Source organism: Xyrauchen texanus, chromosome 7, assembly GCF_025860055.1.
Source record: "Xyrauchen texanus isolate HMW12.3.18 chromosome 7, RBS_HiC_50CHRs, whole genome shotgun sequence".
Lineage (NCBI taxonomy): Eukaryota > Metazoa > Chordata > Actinopteri > Cypriniformes > Catostomidae > Xyrauchen > Xyrauchen texanus.
This window is the reverse complement of record NC_068282.1, coordinates 31,172,386-31,193,333: the sequence shown is the minus strand read 5'-3', so window position 1 is coordinate 31,193,333 and position 20,948 is coordinate 31,172,386. Positions and strand designations below refer to the sequence as shown.

The following is a 20,948-nucleotide window of genomic DNA, read 5'->3' as shown; positions in this document are numbered from 1 at the left end:
TGCGTGTGAGTGTGTGTGAGTGTATGTTTGTTTGAGAATGGAAAGGAAGGGAAGGGAAGGGAGAGAGAGAGACTGACAGAGGGACAGAATCTTATGGTACAAAATGCACATTTTCAGCTTGGGGGAAGTGAAGAGTTGGTCTTGCATTAAGTATAGTGGCTGAATCTGCAGTTTGACTTGAAAGAAGTGTATGAAAATGTAGTACATCATGCAGTTTTATTATTCACAAGTTTAGGAATTAATCCTTAAAAAAAGGGCCTTAGGGCCCTAAATTGATTCAAATGTGATAATGGAGCAAAAACATTCTTATGCATATTCTTACTTACATACAGTAAACCTGTTTATGTAAATATCACTTAATACCAAAGCTGACTTAAGTAAATAGTAATAATATTTCATCCCAATCATGTGCTGGCATAAATCAAAACAAATAAAAAGCCTGGCCCTTTCTTAAGTCAGCTTGTTGACCATGCATTGCCAACTCATTGCATGTAGTAACACAGGTCATACAGTATTAACTAAAATAAGGCATCTATCACAGAACAAAGCCCATGTGTGTAAGTTAAACCTCCTCCCACTCATGACCACATATCAGAGGAGCGCATGTCTTCCTCTTTGAGTTGTTCTGCTCTTTCTCTCTCTGAGTTCCTGTTTAGTCGCACAACAGCGCAGCAGACGTGCTGAAGACTACTACTGTTGTCGCTGCTGTTGTTTTGGCATCTTTGTGGGTTGGTTTAATCAAATGCTGAAGGATGTGGTTACATTTCCACATCTTTTCATCTTAAATTAATGGGTGCTGGATTACGCTGCGAGGACACTAGTTCTGTCTCACCCCGCACAGTGCTAAGTGGCAACAAAATCATGGGAAGGGGCTAAAATCTCCAGGTATGTGGTGCTTAATTGGTGTATAACAGTCATTTTTTTTAGAGCTCATCTAGTGCATGAAAAGAATAGAACTAAAGAGGACAAATTTAAGGCATACATTGGAAATGATGTGCAGGTGAACTGCTCACTTTAATAAGCTAGTGTAGTGAAGACTCAAAATGCTCCCTTTTAATTGAATTTTAAGAATGTTACAGAAGTCAATTTTGTGTAGTGAGGCATGCAGAACAGATGCTCTGAATCCTTGCCAGAGAAAGGTAGTTGAATGATATTCATTTATATGTGTGTAATACAGTAATGCAGTGCTCTTTTTTTGTTGTAATACCATGTAATTTATATTGTATAACTGCATAGGCTTTCCATTGTATCGCTTTAAATTAACTGTTTCTCAGTTTAATTAACAAATGTTGTTATAATTAAATTGTATTTATTTGAGGGCTTTTAGGACTATTTCAGCTCTGCTGGTGTTACATCTCCGTAGAGTCCTGTGCTTGAAATTTGGCATTACACTGACACACTCATATTGTTTGGTGCATGCTGTGCAATGCACACATATTCCCAAATAATGATGGAATCATATGAGGTACATGAGGTACTGTAGATTAAGCTGAGAAAGAGACAGAGTGAAACAGAAAGACATTTCATTTGCAGATGAGTTCCCTAACAGTATTTCTCTTGCAGAAGAGTTCCCTAACCATCTACAATATTCAAATGATATATTCATTTTCATTACTATCATAACACAGTAAGAAAAAGAGTTCAAAGTCACTTTGGAAGAGCAGCTTTAAAGCAGTGAGATACTTCTCCTTTTTTTTTTGCAAAAACAACATTTGACAGAAACTCTAATAATACATACACAAGGAAGATTTTGTTTTTTTAGATTCATGTGCTAGTCCATCAGCAATTAAAACACCGGGCAGAAATGCAAAAATACGTTATTGTTCAGTCCAAACCAAGAGTAGATTGTTAAATAAAAGGTGACATGAATGTTGAATATTTTAAAATATCTCAGTAAACAAAATCAAAAGTATAATAACACAAACTGTGTGCACAATTGCAAGCTTGTGACAGTTTTATGACAGGTCAACGGTCTAGATTAGATTCCAGTTAATGTAATGTCTGGGCTAAATATTGCTGGGGGTCATTGATGATGGTCATCAGTGTGTGTGTTTCAGGAAAAAAAAGTAACATTGCTTTTGAACAGCCTGTGGTCATAAAATGTGACTGCAACTGGACACAAACCGTAGGAATGTTAGAATAATGTATTGTCATTTCAAATAGCTCTTAAGTAAAAAAACAAACAAACTAACAAACAAACAAACACACACACACAAAAACCCACTGGTATTTACTGTAAATACAACCTAAAATTGTACTGTACACAATCACGAAAACTGCATTCAAGCACAGTGACTTTGTGAAGGAATGTTACACCAGTGTCACATTCTGCTGTGTATTTCTAAGCATTTATAAAATGTTTAGTGCTGTTGGTCAGCCAGCTATTCTATGTTCAGAATTCGTTAGGTTTGAGTCACATTTTGCAGTGAAAGTGGCTTCTTTGTGGAATAAGTTGGTTATGTCTGACAGGAAAGTGTCTCATTTGAACGTTGCGTTATACCTCTTCCTGTCTGTATGACAGCAGGCTCATATCTTTTCAGCCAATTTCATATTCCACACTGTATTTACCTCTTTAAACACCTAGCTTTAAACATGTGTGTTACATTCCAAATATATAATGCCCATTATTTCTGCTATATATATCTTCTAATGACACACTATGTACATACGCTATACATATACTGGCAGCCAAAAGTTTGGAACAATGTACAGATTTTGCACTTGTGTAAATAAATTGGTACTTTTATTCACCAACGTGGCATTCAACTGATCACAATGTATAGTCAGGACATTAATAAAGTGAAAAATTACTATTACAATTTGAAAAATATGTTCAGAACTTTTTAAACTACTTAAAAGATAAAATTCTCATAAAAAATAAAAGTTCTCATAAAAAATAATCCATGTACAGCAATGACAGCTTTGCAGAACTTTGGCATTCTAGCTGTCAGTTTGTCCAGATACTCAGGTGACATTTCACCCCACACTTTCTGTAAGCACTTGCCATAGATGTGGCTGTCTTGTCGGGCACTTCTCACGCACCTTACACTCTAGATGATCCCACATAAGCTCAATGGGGTTAAGATCCATAACAATTTGTTCAAATGATCTGTTGTTCAATGTCTGTGTTTCTTTGCCCACTCTAACCTTTTCTTTTTGTTTTTCTGTTTCAAAAGTGGCTTTTTCTTTGCAATTCTTCACACAAGGCCTGAACGCCTGAGTCTTCTCTTTACTCTTGTACATGAAACTGGTGTTGAGTGGGTAGAATTCAATGAAGCTGTCTGCTGAGGACATGTGAGGTGTCTATTTGTCAAACTAGAGACTCTAATGTACTTATCCTCTTGTTTAGTTGTATCTGAGCATTCCATATCTCTTTCTGTCCTTGTTAGAGCCAGTTGTCCTTTGTCTTTGAAGATTGTAGTGTACACCTCAGTTTTTTGGCAATTTCAAGCATTGTATAGCCATCCTACCTCTAAACAATGATTGCCTGACAAGTTTCTAGAGAAAGAAGCTTATTTTATAAAATGTTTTACCTAATATTGACCTAAAGGCATGCCAGTCTATTGCATAATGTGGCAACTAAAAAACAAAAAAAAAAAAAACAAAAAAAAAACACAAAGACAATGTTAAGCTTCATTTAACGAACCAAATAGCTTTAAACTGTGTTTGATATAATGCAAGTGATTTTCTAGTACCAAATTAGTAATTTAGCATGATTAATTAGCATGATTAAGATAAGGTGTTGGAGTGATGGCAGCTGGAAATGGGGGCTGTCAAGATTTGATCAAAAATTACATTTTTTAAATAGTGATGGTGCTGTTTTTTACATCAATAATGTATCGACTATACGTTGTGATCAGTTGAATGCCACATCGGTGAATTAAAGTACCAATTTCCTTCAGAAACATCAAAATCTGTACATTATTAAAAAATATTTGGCCACCAGTGTAAAATGGTCAACATGTTTTTGAGTGGATGATATCAACTATTAATGAGAAGAGTTTCTAGCTAATTTGACTTTTTTTGTGTTCATGCTGCATCAGAAATAACATTTTCACCTGTAGACTGCTGCACATTATCATATACCTAGAACTGTCACTGTTGTTTCTGTAAACCAAACCAAAGTCCCAAGGCAAATTAGTCCACTCAGTGGCCATATCTGAAATGCTCCCGTGTAGGCTGGGCAGCTATTTTCTATGTTGATGAGCAGCATAAAAGTACAGTTCCTATCTACTTGAATGTGGAAAGACAGAAATCTCCAAAACGGTCGGTCAATATTACAATCAAAGGGCATATTTAAAATTAGCTGTAAAATTTATAAACAATAGTATCAATAGTATAAATTGTGCTTCTTTAGCTCAGGTCACACAAATAAAATGCAATTTTTCAGGCTGGTTCAGCTAATGCACATGCGCATTCTCGAGTTGACTGAGAGGCGATGTCTGTATATTGAAGGTGATGGACTCTTTTCCTGTAAGGCAGGACTTTCTTTGTTACATTCATTGGCCATTCCACTTTCTCCCATTCATTTTAATACAGTGGTCAGTCTCTGCTAAACTGTCTCTGACCAAACTTATCCCAATCCTGGTAAAAAGAACACTCAAAACACACAGACATTCCATTCAAACAAACTATATCTGGGTTTTGAACATATCATGGTACTGGTGATTTAAAGATGCATGTTGTATTTGTGATGTATCTATATATTTTCAGAACATTAAAGAACATCTTTACAGAACTTTAGGGATTTAACAATATGGGTATGTACATCCTTAATTGATGAACATTTACAAATTGGGTGTATATACATCTCTAAAAGATTCACCAACCTTTAATAGTAAAATAATTAAATCTGACGTTTACATTTTTGTGCATGCATAACGAATTTACACAAGTCTGTAGTTCACTGTTTTGTACAACATTACACTGAAACTGAGGCAAGTGTTAAGTTCCCACAGGTATTGTACCAGTGGAAGTTACAAGGAAGGAATATCGCCTAGACAGGAGAAAATCAGCATCATGGTATTGCTCTATTATAGATCCCTGCATCCTACTGTACCTGCTTAACTGGGCCAATTTGCCAGCAACAACATATAAAAGGAAGCACTTACTGTTGAATATTGTCACCATTGTTCAACTGCTGTTTTTTCCTAAAACGATCATGGCAGGGGGAGTTTGGCTTTATATTTATTGGCAGGAGGGATGTGTATGAGAACTTTGGGCTCACAGTAGAAGGCACATGAGGGATATTGGTCCTCATCAATCAGAGACTCCACACAATGTGCATCGACCCCCTCTTAGTGTGGGAGTTTATCACAGTGGCCGATCGCTCCACAACAATGGAGCGACACCTGTTTCCTCGGCAAAGATCAGAAGAAACCTTCCTGTACAGGGCTGTTGGAATTATGATCAGGAGAAAGAGCAGAGATGGCCCTCACGCTGGGTCACGGTGAGCATGAATCAGCTGAGATGACGATTCTGAAGTATTCAGGAGTATCTCATCAAAGATGTTGTTAGGATCTGAGGTTTTGTAGATGACCTTGCACTTTAGAACAAGGAAGAAGATCTTAAAATGTGGAATTTGGCATCCTGTCTTTGTAATGTCGCTGTAAGACTGTAATAATGTAAGACTCTGGAGTCTGATTAAGGCTATATGTGGCATTTTGCTGCTTTGGTCGCTCAAGTGATGCTGAGTAATACGGTTTGAACATCATACCGGAGGTTTGTCCTCTATTTGTTTTATTTTTAGAATAAAAATTGGGGTCTCAATTCTAAATACATCATCTCTGGCTCATGATAATTGACCTCAAGCAAAGGCCTTGAGTAGCTTTTTACTGATTCTGTACACGGTCTGTGTCTCAAGTGCCTCTTTGCTTCATGTAGGAAGTTCTCTGGGATTGTATTTGTGTTGCCCAGATGAAATCATCCTCTCATATAAGAGGATGTGAGCACATCCTTTTACGTGTCAACAATGTCACTTCCACATTTTCAGAGGTTGCAAAATGAACAAAAGGCTACAGGCATCTGACTGACGATGGCTATTGATTACTTGTTTTGCACTAGTTGAGTCCTTCATTATGCCACTAATCAGATTATTGATGCAAAACTGTCCACAAGGAAACTTTTGTATTGACATAGAGGCTTAAAGGTAAGGTCAGAAGCCACTGTACACTGTACAAAATGATTTAATCATTATATTATAACAACATATTTGTTTCCATCCATTTGACTCATTACAATAATCTTCTAGCATTTGTACTTGATTTTTGAGTTTTCATAGTTTCAACTTTATTTCTTTCATTAGTTTAATCACAAATAAATTCAGTGTGGTTGAATAAAGAGTAATTTAACACTTTAAGTTGTAACTTTTATAGATGCTGTTGGCCTACTTGAGTTCCTAGATTTTTTGTTCACCCTTCTAATGGTAATGGCAGTCATAAGTTGTGATGAATTAGTTCCTTCCAGGTAATCAGGCAAGGCTGCAATACAGCTCCATAAGGCTAATATGAGGCTGCTTTCACTCACAGGCCTGTTGTTGATCTTAAAAAAAAAACATGTGACCCACACTGACAATATGTGTGAGGGTAACTGTAAAGCAGTATTCCGTGTTCAGTACAAGTTAAACTCAATCGACAGCATTTGTGGCATAATGTTGATTACCACAAAAAAAAATTTGACTCGTCCCTCGCAAATTCCTTACTGAAACCTCGCAAAAAAAAGCACATTCCGAGGTTTCAGTAAGGCACTTACTATAGAAGTGAATGGGGCCAAATTTCGGGAAGGGTTAAAGGACAGAAATGTGAAGCTAATAATTTTATAATAGCACTTACATTAATTCATCTGTTAAAATGAATGTATTTTTTGAGCAGAAAAATTGTTTAAATCATCATTTTAGGGTTTTATGGTTTGTTGACATTACATTGTCATGGCAAAAAATTTTGAGTGTTTTAATGTTTGCGGATTGGCCCCATTCAGTTCCATTGTAACTGCCTCACTGTAACCCACATTTGTGCTTTTTTAAAGAAAAGACACATATCTGTGTGATTTTATGTAATTCACTGCTGCCACACAATTGGCTGATTAGAAAATCACATGAATGATTGTTGTTGCCGGACTGGGATTTTCACACACAACAGTCTCTAGAAGTTTCTCAGAATGGTGCCAAAAACAAAATAACGTCCAGTGAGTGGCAGTTCTGCAGAGTTATGCCTATTTGATGAGAGAGGTCAACAAAGAAAGGCCAGACTGATTTGACCTGGCCATTCTGTAGAATTGTGGTGAGAAGAATAGCATCTCAGAATACTTTTCTGAAATGCAGGTTGGTGCTGTTTTGGTGGCACGAGGGGGACCTACACAATATTAGGCAGGTGGTTTTAATGTTGTGGCTGATCTGTATATTATATATATATATATATATATATATATATATATATATATATATATATATATATATATATATATATATAATGTGTATCTTGGAATGTTGTTACATTAACAATGTAACACTGTAACAATTTACTCTTGGGGCTATGTGGACAAACACAATGACATCATCGTGTCTATTTTAATTGCTCAGACAAAAAGCCCCTGAGCATTGGACAGGAAATCTGCTTCATCTATTTTCAACACTGTTCTGCTTTTTTATGCTGTCAGAATAAAAAGAAAAAAATAGAAGCAGTCATCTGATTGAGATTATAATAATTTGTGACATTAAGGGCTTAAAGGAATACTTCACCCAAAAATGAAAATGATCTCATAATTTACTCACCCTCATGCCTTCCCTGATGTGTATGACTTTCTTGTATTTACTAAACACAGATGAAGCTTTTTAGAAAAATATCTCAGCTCTGTAGGTCATCACAATGCAAGTGAATGGGTGCCAACATTTTTATGCTCCAAAAAGCATATAAAGGCAGCATAAATGTAATCCACATATCTCCAGTGGTTAAATCCATACCTTCAGAAGTGATATGATAGGTGTGGGTGAGAAACAGATCAACATTTAAGTCAATTTTTGCAAAACATTCTTCTTCCTGCCCAGTAGGTTGCATGAAGAATGTAAATCATGAAATGTGACTGTGAAACACAATAAGAAGAATGTGAAAGATAAAGTGGAAATTGATTGAGCAGGGAGGAGAATTTATTGTAAAAATGTATATAAATATTGATCTGTTTCTTGCATACACCTATCATATCACTACTGAAGACATTGATTAAACCACTGGAGTGATGTGGTTTACTTTTATGTTGACTTTTGTGATTTTTGGAGCTTCAAAATGTTGGCATCCATTTGTATTGTGTGCACCAAAAGAGTTGAGATATTCTTTTAAAAATATAAAAAAAATACACATCTGGGATGGCATAAGGGTGAGTAAATGATGAGAGAATTTTCATTTTTGGGTGAACTAATCCTTTAAGTTAAATCAACATTTAATACAAAACCAAGATTAATTATTTCCATTATTATTTATTATTTAAATATGTTATGGAACATTTCCACAAAATTCAGAAGCACTTTTCTGTTTATATGGGCAATTTTATTTATGCAAATCCAGTGACGCACAATGGGCCACGCGCTCAGCCTGTTATGCTGCATGATGTTTGGTGAGTGAGGGTGAGTTTTATTTTGGATGCATTTTATTGGACGAGTGTTTTCAACAAACTAAGTAAAGCTTGTAACCTTAGTCTTTCATCAGCACAGGGAGGATAATATCGGTGGTGTTTGGTTGTTGGATTTAATGACTCATGGTTAGTTAATCTCTGAATGTTTGGTTTGTGGTGTTTGGGGATTTTTGTTTTGACAGTGGGGAAGTTTTGAGAGTCACTTTTAAGCACAAATGCATCAGGTGCCAAATATAAGCCACTCTTATAATTATTACCCTCTGGATGATTTAGTGATACATGTATAAGCTAATGCCCTGAACATCTTAATAGTTGATTTTCCCAGCCCAATAAATATAAATTAACAAATCACCAGCAGAAACATTTTTTGTTTTTACAAGACTGTGAAAGTAGTTTGATATTTATAATGGTGTTACTCTTAAGATTCTATCTATATTTGCTACAGCTGCATTTTTAAAACAACTCATGTAAGCCAAAATTGAAACCTTCAGCCGAACAAGTGGAAGTTATTGCACATTTCAAACTTTCACTGGTGTGTGACTCACTGAGATAAAACTTCCACCATATGCTGTTTTTTGCATTTAGGGAAATTAGTTTATTGGAAGAGGAATTCTCTATTTCTCTTCTTGTTTTAATGTCATGACTCCTCTCACTTAGCTGTATTGGAGAAGTTTATCTTAGAATAGGACTATTAAGATTTTGCACCTCAAATATGTGTTCATCTGCATGGTTTTTTCTATTTTCCTTAAGCTTCCCATTGCACTTAATTCCCAAACTTCTTCATTGGCTGTCCACAAACTAACATGGTGTTGTTTATTACTACATGACAGGTGCCATACTTCTAATATATCAGGCATTTAAAAAGTTATCATGAAGGAAAACAAACAGTTGGCAGTCGTGAAATCCCCCTGATAATCCCTAAACCTTACAATTCTCTTGAAATTCTTTGACACAAGGAAGGACATTTTCCTAAATGACAATGACGTTTACTGATATGCAAAGGATGCTGTGTGTTTATTTCCCTGAATGGAGAAGAGCCCTTTATCCATACAGAGGGTGTGCGTGTGCTTGTCTATGCAGATTTCATTATCTGAAATTATATAGTGGTGACACTATAATAAGGCTGTATTCATTTAAAATAGTTAACATGAATTTACAATGAACAATACTTAACACTGCTTATTAAACTTGGTTAGTGTTAATAAAAAAAAAAATACTAATAGATGTTTAAGTTTAAAAGTTGTATACATTAACATTAATTCATGCATATTAATAACTAAATAGAACTAATTATAAACAACTGAATTTTTATGAATGAACAGTAACCAAGATTAGTTTATGCTGTTAAAACCTTACTGTAAAATGTTATAAATAAAATATATTAATATATATTGATAAATTATTTAGGTTGCACAATATATGTAACTGTGGCATTGGAAATAAAGGCCCTATCTTCTGTAATAAAATACAGCATATTATAATTTTGACTGATCTGATTGAAATTCTTTACATTTTAATTTAAAGAAAAGGAAGATGTTGCCCCTGTCTTACATAATATCTTCTCAGTATCACAATTACAGGTCATATAAAGGATGCAGTGTGTGCTGTGAACTTTTGCTTCCCTATTTAAAAAACAGGTTGAGTTTTACAGCATAGATGTGACTAGTGTTTATGCTTCTTTATAGGTACAGTCAAGATGCAGTACACCTCGTGCACAGAGGACCGGATCCAGCACGCTCTAGAGAGATGTCTGGACGGACTCCGGCCATCTGAAAATCTGACACAGTCCTGGAATGGTAAGGCCACTTGACTTGTTTTTTGTTTTCTCTTTGCTAACAGGAGCCTCCTTGCTAGACTTCATTGCAGATGTTTCCTTTGACATTTGTAGTTTTTCAGTTGAGCTAATGTTGCAGACAGGGTTGTGGCCTGTGTCCACACTATCCCACCCCAATTTGGTTGCAGAATTTACAATGTGGACAACTCACATTTTCATAAATAAACATGATTTTTGTTTTTGTACTTTCTGGGCTCATACAGAAGAACTTATAAGACATCAAATATATCTGTGATACACTGTGGCGTGTTCTGAATCTTTTTTTTATTTATTTGCTGTGTGAAAAACATAAAAAGAATCTTGTTTATAGTTGCTGCTCTGAAGACCTAATAAGTTCAGACAATTTTTTTTCTTATCTTGCCTCTTACTGGTTAGCACCAAAGTGTTGTTTTTCTAACTTCTTTGAGATCCGCAGAGTTTGACACCTTTGATAGAATCAGAGAGAAACGTCTAGGTTACGTATGTAACCTCCGTGCCCTGATGGAGGGAACGAGACGTTGTGTCAGAGAAGCGACACTAGGGGTCTCTCTTGAGCGCCGATATTCACCTCTGGACTATGAAAAAAGGCCAATGAGAGTTGGCAACCAGTATTTGCATGTCCCGCCCCCGGACATATGGGTATTTACAAATACGGGAGTTCATTCAGGATTTTTCTGAGGAGCCGGAAATGGTCCGGCCACAACAGTGGCTCGGCTCAGCGACGTGGCTGGGGAGACACAACGTCTCGTTCCCTCCATCAGGGAACGGAGGTTACATACGTAACCTAGACGTTCCCCTTCTGTCGCTCTCTCCACATTGTGTCAGAGAAGCGACACTAGGAGTCCACTTATAAAAGTGCCATGCGCTGAACCGTGTACGTGAACTGCTGATACAGGAGCGAGCAGGTATTCTTACGTGCAGGACGACCAACTGTATCAGGCTGCACGTACCCTTCCCCAATGCCCCATTTAAGCCATCAGGATTCCTTATCGTTACCCTGGAGGGGAACAAGGTGCTGGCCGCCAACCTGGGAACGGGCCAAGCCTGGCCGGGCCACTTTTCTCTCATAGAGCAACTAAGGCCGGGGCCCTTACACGCATTGAGGGAAGGGGGTCTTAGCCCTTATCCAGGGCGGAGAAGACCTTGCGGAGGCCACGCCTACCCGAGAGGGGAGGCAAGTTTAAGTGGCAAAACCATCAGAGGCCTGCTTAGGGCCTATGTGGAAAAGTTGGTGCGGTGGTGGATCCAGCCTCATAGAGGGGGGAACATACAGCACGGCAGCCGAGACAGCCATGACTGCCTAAGGGAAACACGGGAGTCAGCTCGCCAGAGGTGACCGAACCGTGGTGTTACACACAGGGGGAGTCTGAAGGAGGCCTTACCTGTGGAGCACCTATACCAGTACAGGGTAGCTTGCGGTACCCGCAGTGGTTTGGGTCAGCGATTTCCTCCACTGAACTGCGACCCACGAGGGCTAGGGAGGAATCGACCAGTGTCCCAAACCTGAGATCTCCTGGGAATGAAGGCGCACTGTTTCCCCTGGTTAGAGGGAAGGGCGCTAGGTGCAAGCGATTCACCCGGTCAGATCGTGGGCGTGCCACCGAGTTCTACAGGCTCGGTACCTGAGAAAACATGGGACGATACTGACTCAACTCGGAGATTGTAGAATCTCGCAAAAGTGTTAGGTGTTGCCCAGCCCGCTGCTCTACAAATGTCTGCTAGGGCAGTGCCCCTAGCCAGTGCCCATGAGGACACAACACTCCTGGTGGAGTGAGCTCGGACCCGCAAGGGGGGGGGGCATGGCCTGGGTGTGATAAGCCAGGGAAATGGCGTCGACAACCCAGTGGGCGAGTCTCTGCTTGGAGACAGCTTTCCCTTTCTGCTGTCCCCCAAAGCAGACGAAGAGCTGTTCAGAGCGTCTGGTGCTCTGTGTGTGGTCCAGATAAATACGTAAAGCACGTACTGGACACAGCAGTGAAAAGGGCTGGGTCTGCCTCCTCCCGGGGCAGCGCTTGCAGGTTCACTACCTGATCCCTGAAGGGCATGGTAGGAACCTTGGGCACATAGCCCGGTCGCAGTCTTAGAGTCACGAAAGTATCTGCCGGACCGAACTCCAGGCAAGCGTCGCTAACAGAGAACGCATGCAGGTCCCCGACCCTCTTGCTGGAAGCGAGCGCGATCAGCAGGGCAGTCTTGAGAGAGAGGGCCCTGAGTCCAGCTGAGTCAAGCGGCTCGAAGGGGGGTCTCTGGAGTCCCGTAAGGACGACCGAGAGATCCCAGGAGGGGAACAGGTTAGGCCGGGAGGAAGTTATCCTCTGGGCACCTTTTAGGAACCTGACGATTAAGTCGTGCTTACCAAGAGACTTGCCGTCTATCGGAGTCAGTGGTGGGCAGCGATAGCGGCGACATACACCTTGAGGGTGGAGGGGACAGCCTCCTCTCCAGCCTCTCCTGAAGAAACACGAGCACTGACCTAACTGCGCACTTCTGCGGGTCTTCGGCTCGGGAAGAACACCAGTCCGCGAACAGACGCCACTTTAGAGCGTAGAGATGCCTGGTAGAGGGGCTCTGGCTTGATTGATTGTATCTATGACGGTCGGTGGTAGGCCGGCTAGATCTTCCGTGATCCCGCCCAAGGGCCAGACGTGGAGGTTCCAGAGGTCTGGGTGCGGGTGCCAGAGCGTGCCCCGTCCCTGAGAAAGAAGGTCCTTCCTCAGGGAATTCAGCCAGGGAGGGGCTGTCGTGAGGAGCGTGAGGTCCGAAAACCAAGTCCGGGTAGGCCAGTAAGGGACTACCAGAATGACTTGCTCCTCATCCTCCCTGACCTTGCATAGCACCTGTGCAAGAAGGCTCACTGGGGGGAATGCGTACTTGCGCAGCCCCGCAGGCCAGCTGTGTGCCAACGCGTCTGCCCCGAGGGGAGCCTCTGTCCGGGCATACCAGAGCGGGCAGTGGGAGGTTTCTTGGGAGGCAAACAGGTCTACCTGAGCCTTGCCAAACCGGTCCAAAATCAGCTGGACTGACTGGGGGTGGAGCCTCCACTCTCCGCCAGGCAAGCTTTGTCTTGACAGCGTGTCCGCTATCACATTGAGGTTGCCAGGGATGTGAGTGGCACGCAGTGACTCCAGTCGCTGCTGACTCCAAAGGAGGAGACGACGGGCGAGCTGTGACATGTGGAGGGAGTGTACTCCGCCTTGGCGGTTTATGTAGGCTACGACCGTGGTGCTGTCTGTCCTGACTAGGACGTGTTTGTTCCGAATTAACGGAAGAAACTTCTGCAGGGCCAGAAAAACAGCCAGCAGCTCTAGGCAGTTGATGTGCCAGCGCAGCGGGCCTCGGTTCCACCGGCCTGCGGCTGCGCGCCCGTTGCATACGGTGCCCCAACCCAATTTGGAGGCGTCGGTTGTGACCAGAACGCGTCGGGACACCTGCTGCAAGGGTACTCCTGCCCTTAGGAAGCAGAGGTCTGTCCAGGGTTTGAAGGTTTGGCGGCAGGCAGAGGTAACTTTATGTTGTGCGTGCCGCGGTGCCATACTCGCCTCGGACTCGAGCCCGAGCCAGTGCTGAAGTGGTCTCATATGCATCAACCCCAGCGCGCTGCCGCTGAGGATGCCATATGCCCCAGGAGCTGTTGGAAATGTTTTAGCGGGACCACGGCGCCTGGCTTGAAGGAAGCGAGGCATTTCAGCACTGACTGAGCACGCTCGTTGGAGAGACGTGCTGTCATTGGGACTGAGTCTAACTCCAGACAGAGAAAAGAGATGCTCTGGACCGGGAGAGCTTGCTCTTTTCCCAGTTGACCTGAAACCCCAAACGGCTGAGGTGGCTGAGCACCTGGTCTCTGTGTGCGCATAGTAACTCTCGGGAGTGGGCCAGTATGAGCCAGTCGTTGAGGTAATTGAGTATGCGTATGCCGGCTTCTCGGAGTGGGGCAAGAGCTGCCTCTGCGACTTTCGTGAAGACGTGAGGGGACAGAGACAGGCCGAAGGGGAGGACTTTGTACTGATACGCCTGGCCGTCAAACGCGAACCTTAGGAAGGGGCGGTGTCAAGGGCGAATTGAGACGTGGAAGTACGCGTCCTTCAGGTCTACCGCTGCGAACCAATCTAGATGCCGGACGCCAGATAGAATTTGTTTCTGGGTGAGCATTTTGAACGGGAGTTTGGACAAGGTCCAATTGAGAACTCGCAGGTTCAAGATTGGTCGTAAGCCGCCGCCTTTCTTGGGTACAACGAAGTAAGGGCTGTAGAAACCCTTCGTTTCGGTTGGAGGGACAGGCTCTATCACGTCCTTTAATAAGAGGGAGGCGATTTCTTCGCGCAGGGAGAGGGCATGTTGGCCGTGTACTGCGGAAAAATGTACGCCCACAAAGGGGGGCGGAGACCTGGCAAACTGAATTGCGTAACCGAGTCGAATGGTCCGGTGCAGCCAGCATGACGGGTTGGGCAGTGAAAGCCACGCCTCTAAACTCTGTGCTAGGGGCACCAAGGGGACGGGTTTTTGGATGTACCCGGCGGGCTTCGCGAGCGGTGCGGAACAGGTAACGCGGCGCGGAGGCAACGTGGCGCCCCGAGGCTCTGACGCTGAGAATAAACTCAAAGCACTTACCTTGCTCACGCGCACCCGGCGGGGGCGGGTTCGTGACTGAGGAGGAGGTCTGGTGTTGGCGCCCTCTGGACTCGCCTGAACCGGCTGGCCGGGAACAGTCGTGGCGCTGAAGGCGGGACACCGCGTCCATGGAGCCGGGACTGTTGAGGCCTGAAAGCAGAGTGCCGTGAGAACGGCATTTGCGGCCATGTGCCCCAGAGACAAAGGAAATAGCTCTTTATTGAGAATTTGGGTACCGCAGCCCATGTTAGGGGCAAATGAAAAACAAAGGATTCTCCTCCCGCCCTCCACCGTGGGACGGAGCGGTCTTACCACCTCCGGAGCTAACGCCTTGGGCTCTGGGTGCGTTGTCTCAGGAGCCTGGGAGCCTTCCGGGTCCTCGAGGGGTCCGTGAGACAGGGGCGGCGCTTCCCGCGGTTTGCTCGACGCTGGGGCTGAGAGCTGGGCCCGGTTGAGGCTGAGCAGGGGCTTGCCTTCTGGTCACGGGAGGACGCCCTCGGCGAGCAGACGGGCATGGGCCGTGGCGGCAGGCTTGGCGGCGAGGCATGATGTGAGAGATGGCCTCCGCCTGCTTCTTCACCATGGAGAACTGCTGGGCAAAGTCCTCGACGGTGTCGCCGAAGAGGCCGAACTGGGAGACAGGGGCGTTGAGGAAGCGAGTCTTGTCAGCTTCACGCATCTCGACCATGTTCAGCCACAGTTGACGTTCCTGGACCACTAGCGTGGCCATCGCCTGCCCGAAGCGCTATGCGCTGTGACCTTCGCCGCTCTCAGGGCGAGGTCGGTCGCTGAGCGCAGTTCCTGCAGCGCGTCGGGATCAGGGCCACCCCGTGCATGTCGCGTAGTGCCTTGGATTGGTGGACCTGCAGGAGAGCCATGGCATGCAGGGCGGAAGTGGCGCGTCCGGTGGCGCTGTAGGCCTTCGCTGTCAGCGAGGAGGTTATTCTACAGGTCCGGGAAGGGAGTACGGGCGACCTCGCCAGGTGGCAGGGGTACCGGGCATAGATGGATCGCAACCGCCCTATCCACCTGGGGAATCGCCTCGTACCCATGGCGCGCTCCGCCATCGAGGGTGGCGAGGGCGGACGAGCCTGTGGCGATGTGACGAGTGGAGAGGGGTGCTCTCCATGAAGACGTCAGCTCGTCATGCACTTCTGGGAAAAACGGTACCGGGGGGGCGAGGTTGTGAGCGGCGCTCAGACCCCAGGAACCAGTCGTCGAGCCGTGATGGTTGTGGGGAGGATGGAGGGTTCCAGTCCAAGCCCACGCTGTCGGCTGCCCAGGAAAGCATGTCCGTCATCTGTGCATCGGCTTCAGCCTGGGCGTGCAGGCCCGAAAGCGGCAGCCCAGGGGAGTCCTCAGCATCAGATAACCCGCCCTCCGATGCCGCGGCGAGCTCATCTGCTTCCATCGCAAGAGGGTCGGCCGACTGGCTGTGAGGCGAGTCACCGCTACCTCGAGCACGGACGGGAATCAACGAGCGTGTCGGGCGCTGGTGGTCCGAGGGGGCGTACCCAGCGGAGCTGCACCCGCTGCCATCCCCAAATCGCCTCCATCGCCAGCCGCATCGTCCTCAATCCTGTGGGAAGAAGGAGCGACACGGGGGGGCGGCTGGAGTGGCTTGCTCACGGTTGTAAGCAAGCCGCGACCGCAACGTTGTCATGGTCATGTTGTCGCAGCGAGAACATGAACCATCCACAAACGCAGCCTCGGTGTGATCGCTACCCAGACACACGAGACAGCGCCTGTTGCCGTAGGAAGCGGAGAGCACTCTACCGCATCAAGGAACAACACAGGGGCGGAAGGGCATCTTTATAAAGACGCCGTCCTTAAAAGGACGCTCAACGCCGCTGTGTTTTGCTCTTTTAGAGGAAATTACTCTTTTAAATAAAATCACTCTTTAGGGAAAAACTCGTGAGAGTTTTTAAATCTGCACTGTCGATGCCTCAGGGGCAGGAATGCACAGCCGTGCAAACAGGAGAAAGCCGCTGTTGTGCGCCATAGAATCCAACAGCATGCAGCAGAGGGATAACAGGAACTCGGTGTGTACACGCAGCAGTTGCAGACACGACCATCAGCTCCGAAGAAATTTTCTGAATGAACTCCCGTATTTGCTCCGCTTAAATACCCGTATGTCCGGGGGCGGGACATGCAAATACTGGTTGCCAACTCTCATTGGCCTTTTTTCATAGTCCAGAGGTGAATATCGGCGCTCAAGAGAGACCCCTAGTGTCGCTTCTCTGACACAACGTGGAGAGAGCGACAGAAGGGGAAGAGATGTTATTCTCAGATGTGTTCAAGGAATTGTATTATTTGTATTATTCAATTAGACAGGAAACTAAGTCCTGCTCTTTCCTTTGGTGTGACCCATTAGTGTGAAGCAGATCTTCAGCAGCAAAGCTGGGCTGCAGTTTATGTTTTGTTTTTTGTCTTAGGCAGAGCAAGCCGAGCTAAATGTGTTTTTAACGTTATGAAGTTTTGTTACTTAACCAATTTTATCTGTTAACCCAGCTACTCTCAAATTTAACACCACAATGCTGTCGAAGTATCTATTTTCTGAAATTGCCAATCAGAGCTGTAGCACATTTCACACAGTTTAGAGCAGTGAACCCTTTGACCCCACTCAAGGCCAAAACATACTTCATGCAAGTATGCAAACGCAGACTCGAGCACTTGGCCAAGGCATGGTCCCTGCTTGCGTTGCTCTGGCAGTTACAAACCCCAGACCACAAGGGGGCAATGGATTATTAAGGCATGACTACAAAACCAATGCTGGGTCTTAAAGCAGGAAAATGCTGCATTCAGAGGCTCTATATGGAGGCAGGATGAAAATAAGCGCTTTTCAAACTGTTTGGAGACCAGTTTTCTAAAGAGTTCCATTCATTAAAACAGCTGTGAGTTAAGCCATGAACTGATTAGGCAGCAAATCAGCTGCCTATGTTTTCAGAAGTAGCCCGTATGTGGTAGATGAGTTGATTGTTGAGGAGTGCGGAGAGACACGGAGAAAAAACAAGTTTATTTGAATGGACTGGTGACACAAAGTCAAATATATTTTTTGGAAAAGATTCAACTCAAATTGCTGCACGAGTCCTCCATGACAGTTGTTGACTGAAAGAAGAAAATCCACTCCAGCAACCCTTGTGGCAACGCTGAAAATGCAGTGCGTACTTGCGTTATGAATTGAGCACTGACATATTTCACTATGCAATGACGTTTGAAATCAAGCTTGCATAGCAAGGTGCGTCTGCATTCACATTCTTGCATAGAGTATGGTTTGGGCCTTAAGAGTATCACTCAAGCTGTCATGTAATTAACCAGTCCATTCCTGACTTATGTGTGTGTTCTGATTGACTGATGCATGTGATCTATTCTGTGTTGGGTGTAATCCAATTACAAAAATAATTAGTCACTGTAATCTAATTACATTTAGTAAAAAAAAAATTGTTATGCATTACATTTTAAATTCTTGAAATCCAATTATAGTTAATGACTTTCATTTTATTTAATTACTTTTAAGTACATTATAGGGATATGCTTATTTTTAATATATTATTTGTGTAGACTACATGAACTATGGCCCTGTAACAACGCATTGTGAAGGAGAAATGTGAGGTGCTGAGTGTATGACTTGTGTGTAACAATGAACAAGGAAGAAATATAGACATTTTTTTGAATTTGTTAAGCGGAAAAGGGTTTTAGAAAGTAACTTAAAAGTAAAATAATAAGTAAGCTGATTACAATTTTATAGAAATAATTAGTAATTTGTAGTCGATTACAATTTTTCGATAACTTACCCAACACTGTCTCTGCTTGATTCATTTGGTGTTTTTTTGTGGCTTGCAGTGGTTACATGTGTACTACTGGGGACTTGTTTACTAGATATCATCTTCATCTGAGGGATAACCCATGCACCATTGGCCTAGTTTCACAATTAGGTTTCTAATGCATGTACTGTATATCTATGCGTGTTTGTATGTTTTTACAGCTGGTTGGTGTATGAACCGTTGGACTCTAGAGGAGCTCGTAAAGAGAGACCCAGAGAATCTTCTCATCCTTCTACAGCAAATTCTCAGAAAAGCCAGAGAGGTTAGTAGATGCACCCATTACAGAATAACATGCTATTGTTGATAGACTCGGCAGAAATTGTGGTGCTGCTATATAATTCCTTAAAGAATTGAGTGCCCCCTTGTGGTTTTTACATTTTATGATAGAACAGTTTGCATCTAATCTTTGCTACAACATTTATTTATAATTAAAGCAATCAACATTTATAGATTCAGCAGTAATGAACTCATTAATTTATATGCATCATGTGGTCAAGGATACCATGCAGGTTTGTTGTTTGATGATTTTTCCCCCTCTCTTTATGGTATTTCAGGTTCAGAAGCAGTGTCATTATGAACTCGTGGCCCCCTTGGCTCTAATGTTTGAGTCCACACTCCTGCAGGTAAAGATTAATGAACACTGGGTTGATAACTGAAGAATGAGTTTGAAAATTAACTAATGAAATTGGGATCCTACTTATCTTAATTATCTTAAAAAGTAATTATGTTTGTATATATAACAGTAGTTAACATAAAATATTTCATCCTTTTGCCTTCAAGTTCGTATTATATGGTCATCCAGTGTGGCAAATTAATTTTTAAAAGTACAAATATTCTGTGTGATCTGCCAATGAATTTGAGGTCATAATCTTAATCTTCCAAAATAAATAAATAACCAAAATAACCACATGCTGTTTTAAAATTTTAAAGGGGAGTATGGCATATCATGCCACAGGGACATGTGAACATTCCCAAATAATTTAATGTATACCCATGAACATAGCCTCTATTGAAATGTATGAGAGAATGAGCCTGTCTTTTTTGGCCCTTTTCAGTCACCCAGAGACTGGTGTGAGTGAATGTACAGATTTCTCTGTTTTCTCTTGCAGATTCCACGCTGTCCATCTGTTGGAGAGATTCTTACAGAAGCTTGTGAAGTCTTCCATGGCTTTCTAGCATGGCCTGAACCCTACTGTAGCGTGTGTCGTAACCTGCTCTCTACTTTAAATCAAGAGCTTAGAGCTCCAGGTAGCACACAGATATGCACAATATACACTTAAACAACCAAATACACATTTTAGTTGCTTTTATCAGTCATTATCTAGCAGCTGACCACTAGTTTCGTAATCTCGGCCCAAACAGCTGATCAGAAATAGTTCAGTCACATACTGCCTCTTAGTGGTTTCAAGAAGCATTGCAGCTATTTTCTGTCACTTGTCTATGTGTTTTAATGGCAGTACCTAAAATATTACTTAACATGTACTCTAACGTCAATGAATTGAGTTTCTGATCTGTTACTTAAGGCTGATATCTGATGAAACACTGTGTTCTTGTCTGTTTATGCACGTGTGTGTTTGCCTGTATCAGGAATTTCGTACCACAGACTGGTGAGAGAGGAACAAGGCCTGGCCACCTCCAGTCAGCGTTCTAAGATCATGTGAGTGTGTTTCCACAGAAGCAGGAGGAAATCCTGTTTTGTCAGTTATTGCTCAGCCCTTTGTGGTTGCTGTCTTCACGTCTTGCTTCCTGTTTCAGTTCTTGGATATTCAGACTTGAGACTTTATTTGTTATATTTATTTACAGGTGTTTTATTTAGATTTTATAAGCCTGCATGTTATTGTGACACTGGCCGCAAAATCTGAATATACCCCCCATAAACGTTATGATTAGTTATTTTAAGACCATGAGATCGTCTGTGTGAAATGTAAAGGAATAGCTCACCCAAAAATGAAAATGTTGTCATAGTCAGCAGCTCATATGGCTTGACCCCAAAAAAATTCTAACAAATGGTTTATCAGTGGTTTACAGTGATATCAGATGTACTTAAAAACATACTAAAAGTTTACCAAAGTTTGACTCCA

General features: G+C 42.9%; 1 protein-coding gene across 2 annotated transcripts in view; it reads left to right on the top strand.

Annotated features, from left to right (window-relative positions):
• The first annotated feature begins 664 nt into the window (after nt 1-664).
• Nucleotides 665-20,948, top strand: part of LOC127647045 (phosphoinositide 3-kinase regulatory subunit 5-like) — a 41,926-nt gene continuing 21,642 nt past the window's right edge. The window contains exons 1-6 of one of the 2 annotated variants that reach the window (XM_052131111.1): nt 665-885; nt 10,308-10,418; nt 19,029-19,129; nt 19,422-19,490; nt 19,977-20,115; nt 20,455-20,524. In XM_052131111.1, the coding sequence (XP_051987071.1) occupies nt 10,319-10,418; nt 19,029-19,129; nt 19,422-19,490; nt 19,977-20,115; nt 20,455-20,524 (479 nt within the window). In that variant the 5' untranslated portion in view covers nt 665-885; nt 10,308-10,318. Of the gene's footprint in view, nt 886-10,307; nt 10,419-19,028; nt 19,130-19,421; nt 19,491-19,976; nt 20,116-20,454; nt 20,525-20,948 lie in introns of those variants that run through there. The other variant, XM_052131112.1, reaches the window with a different exon arrangement.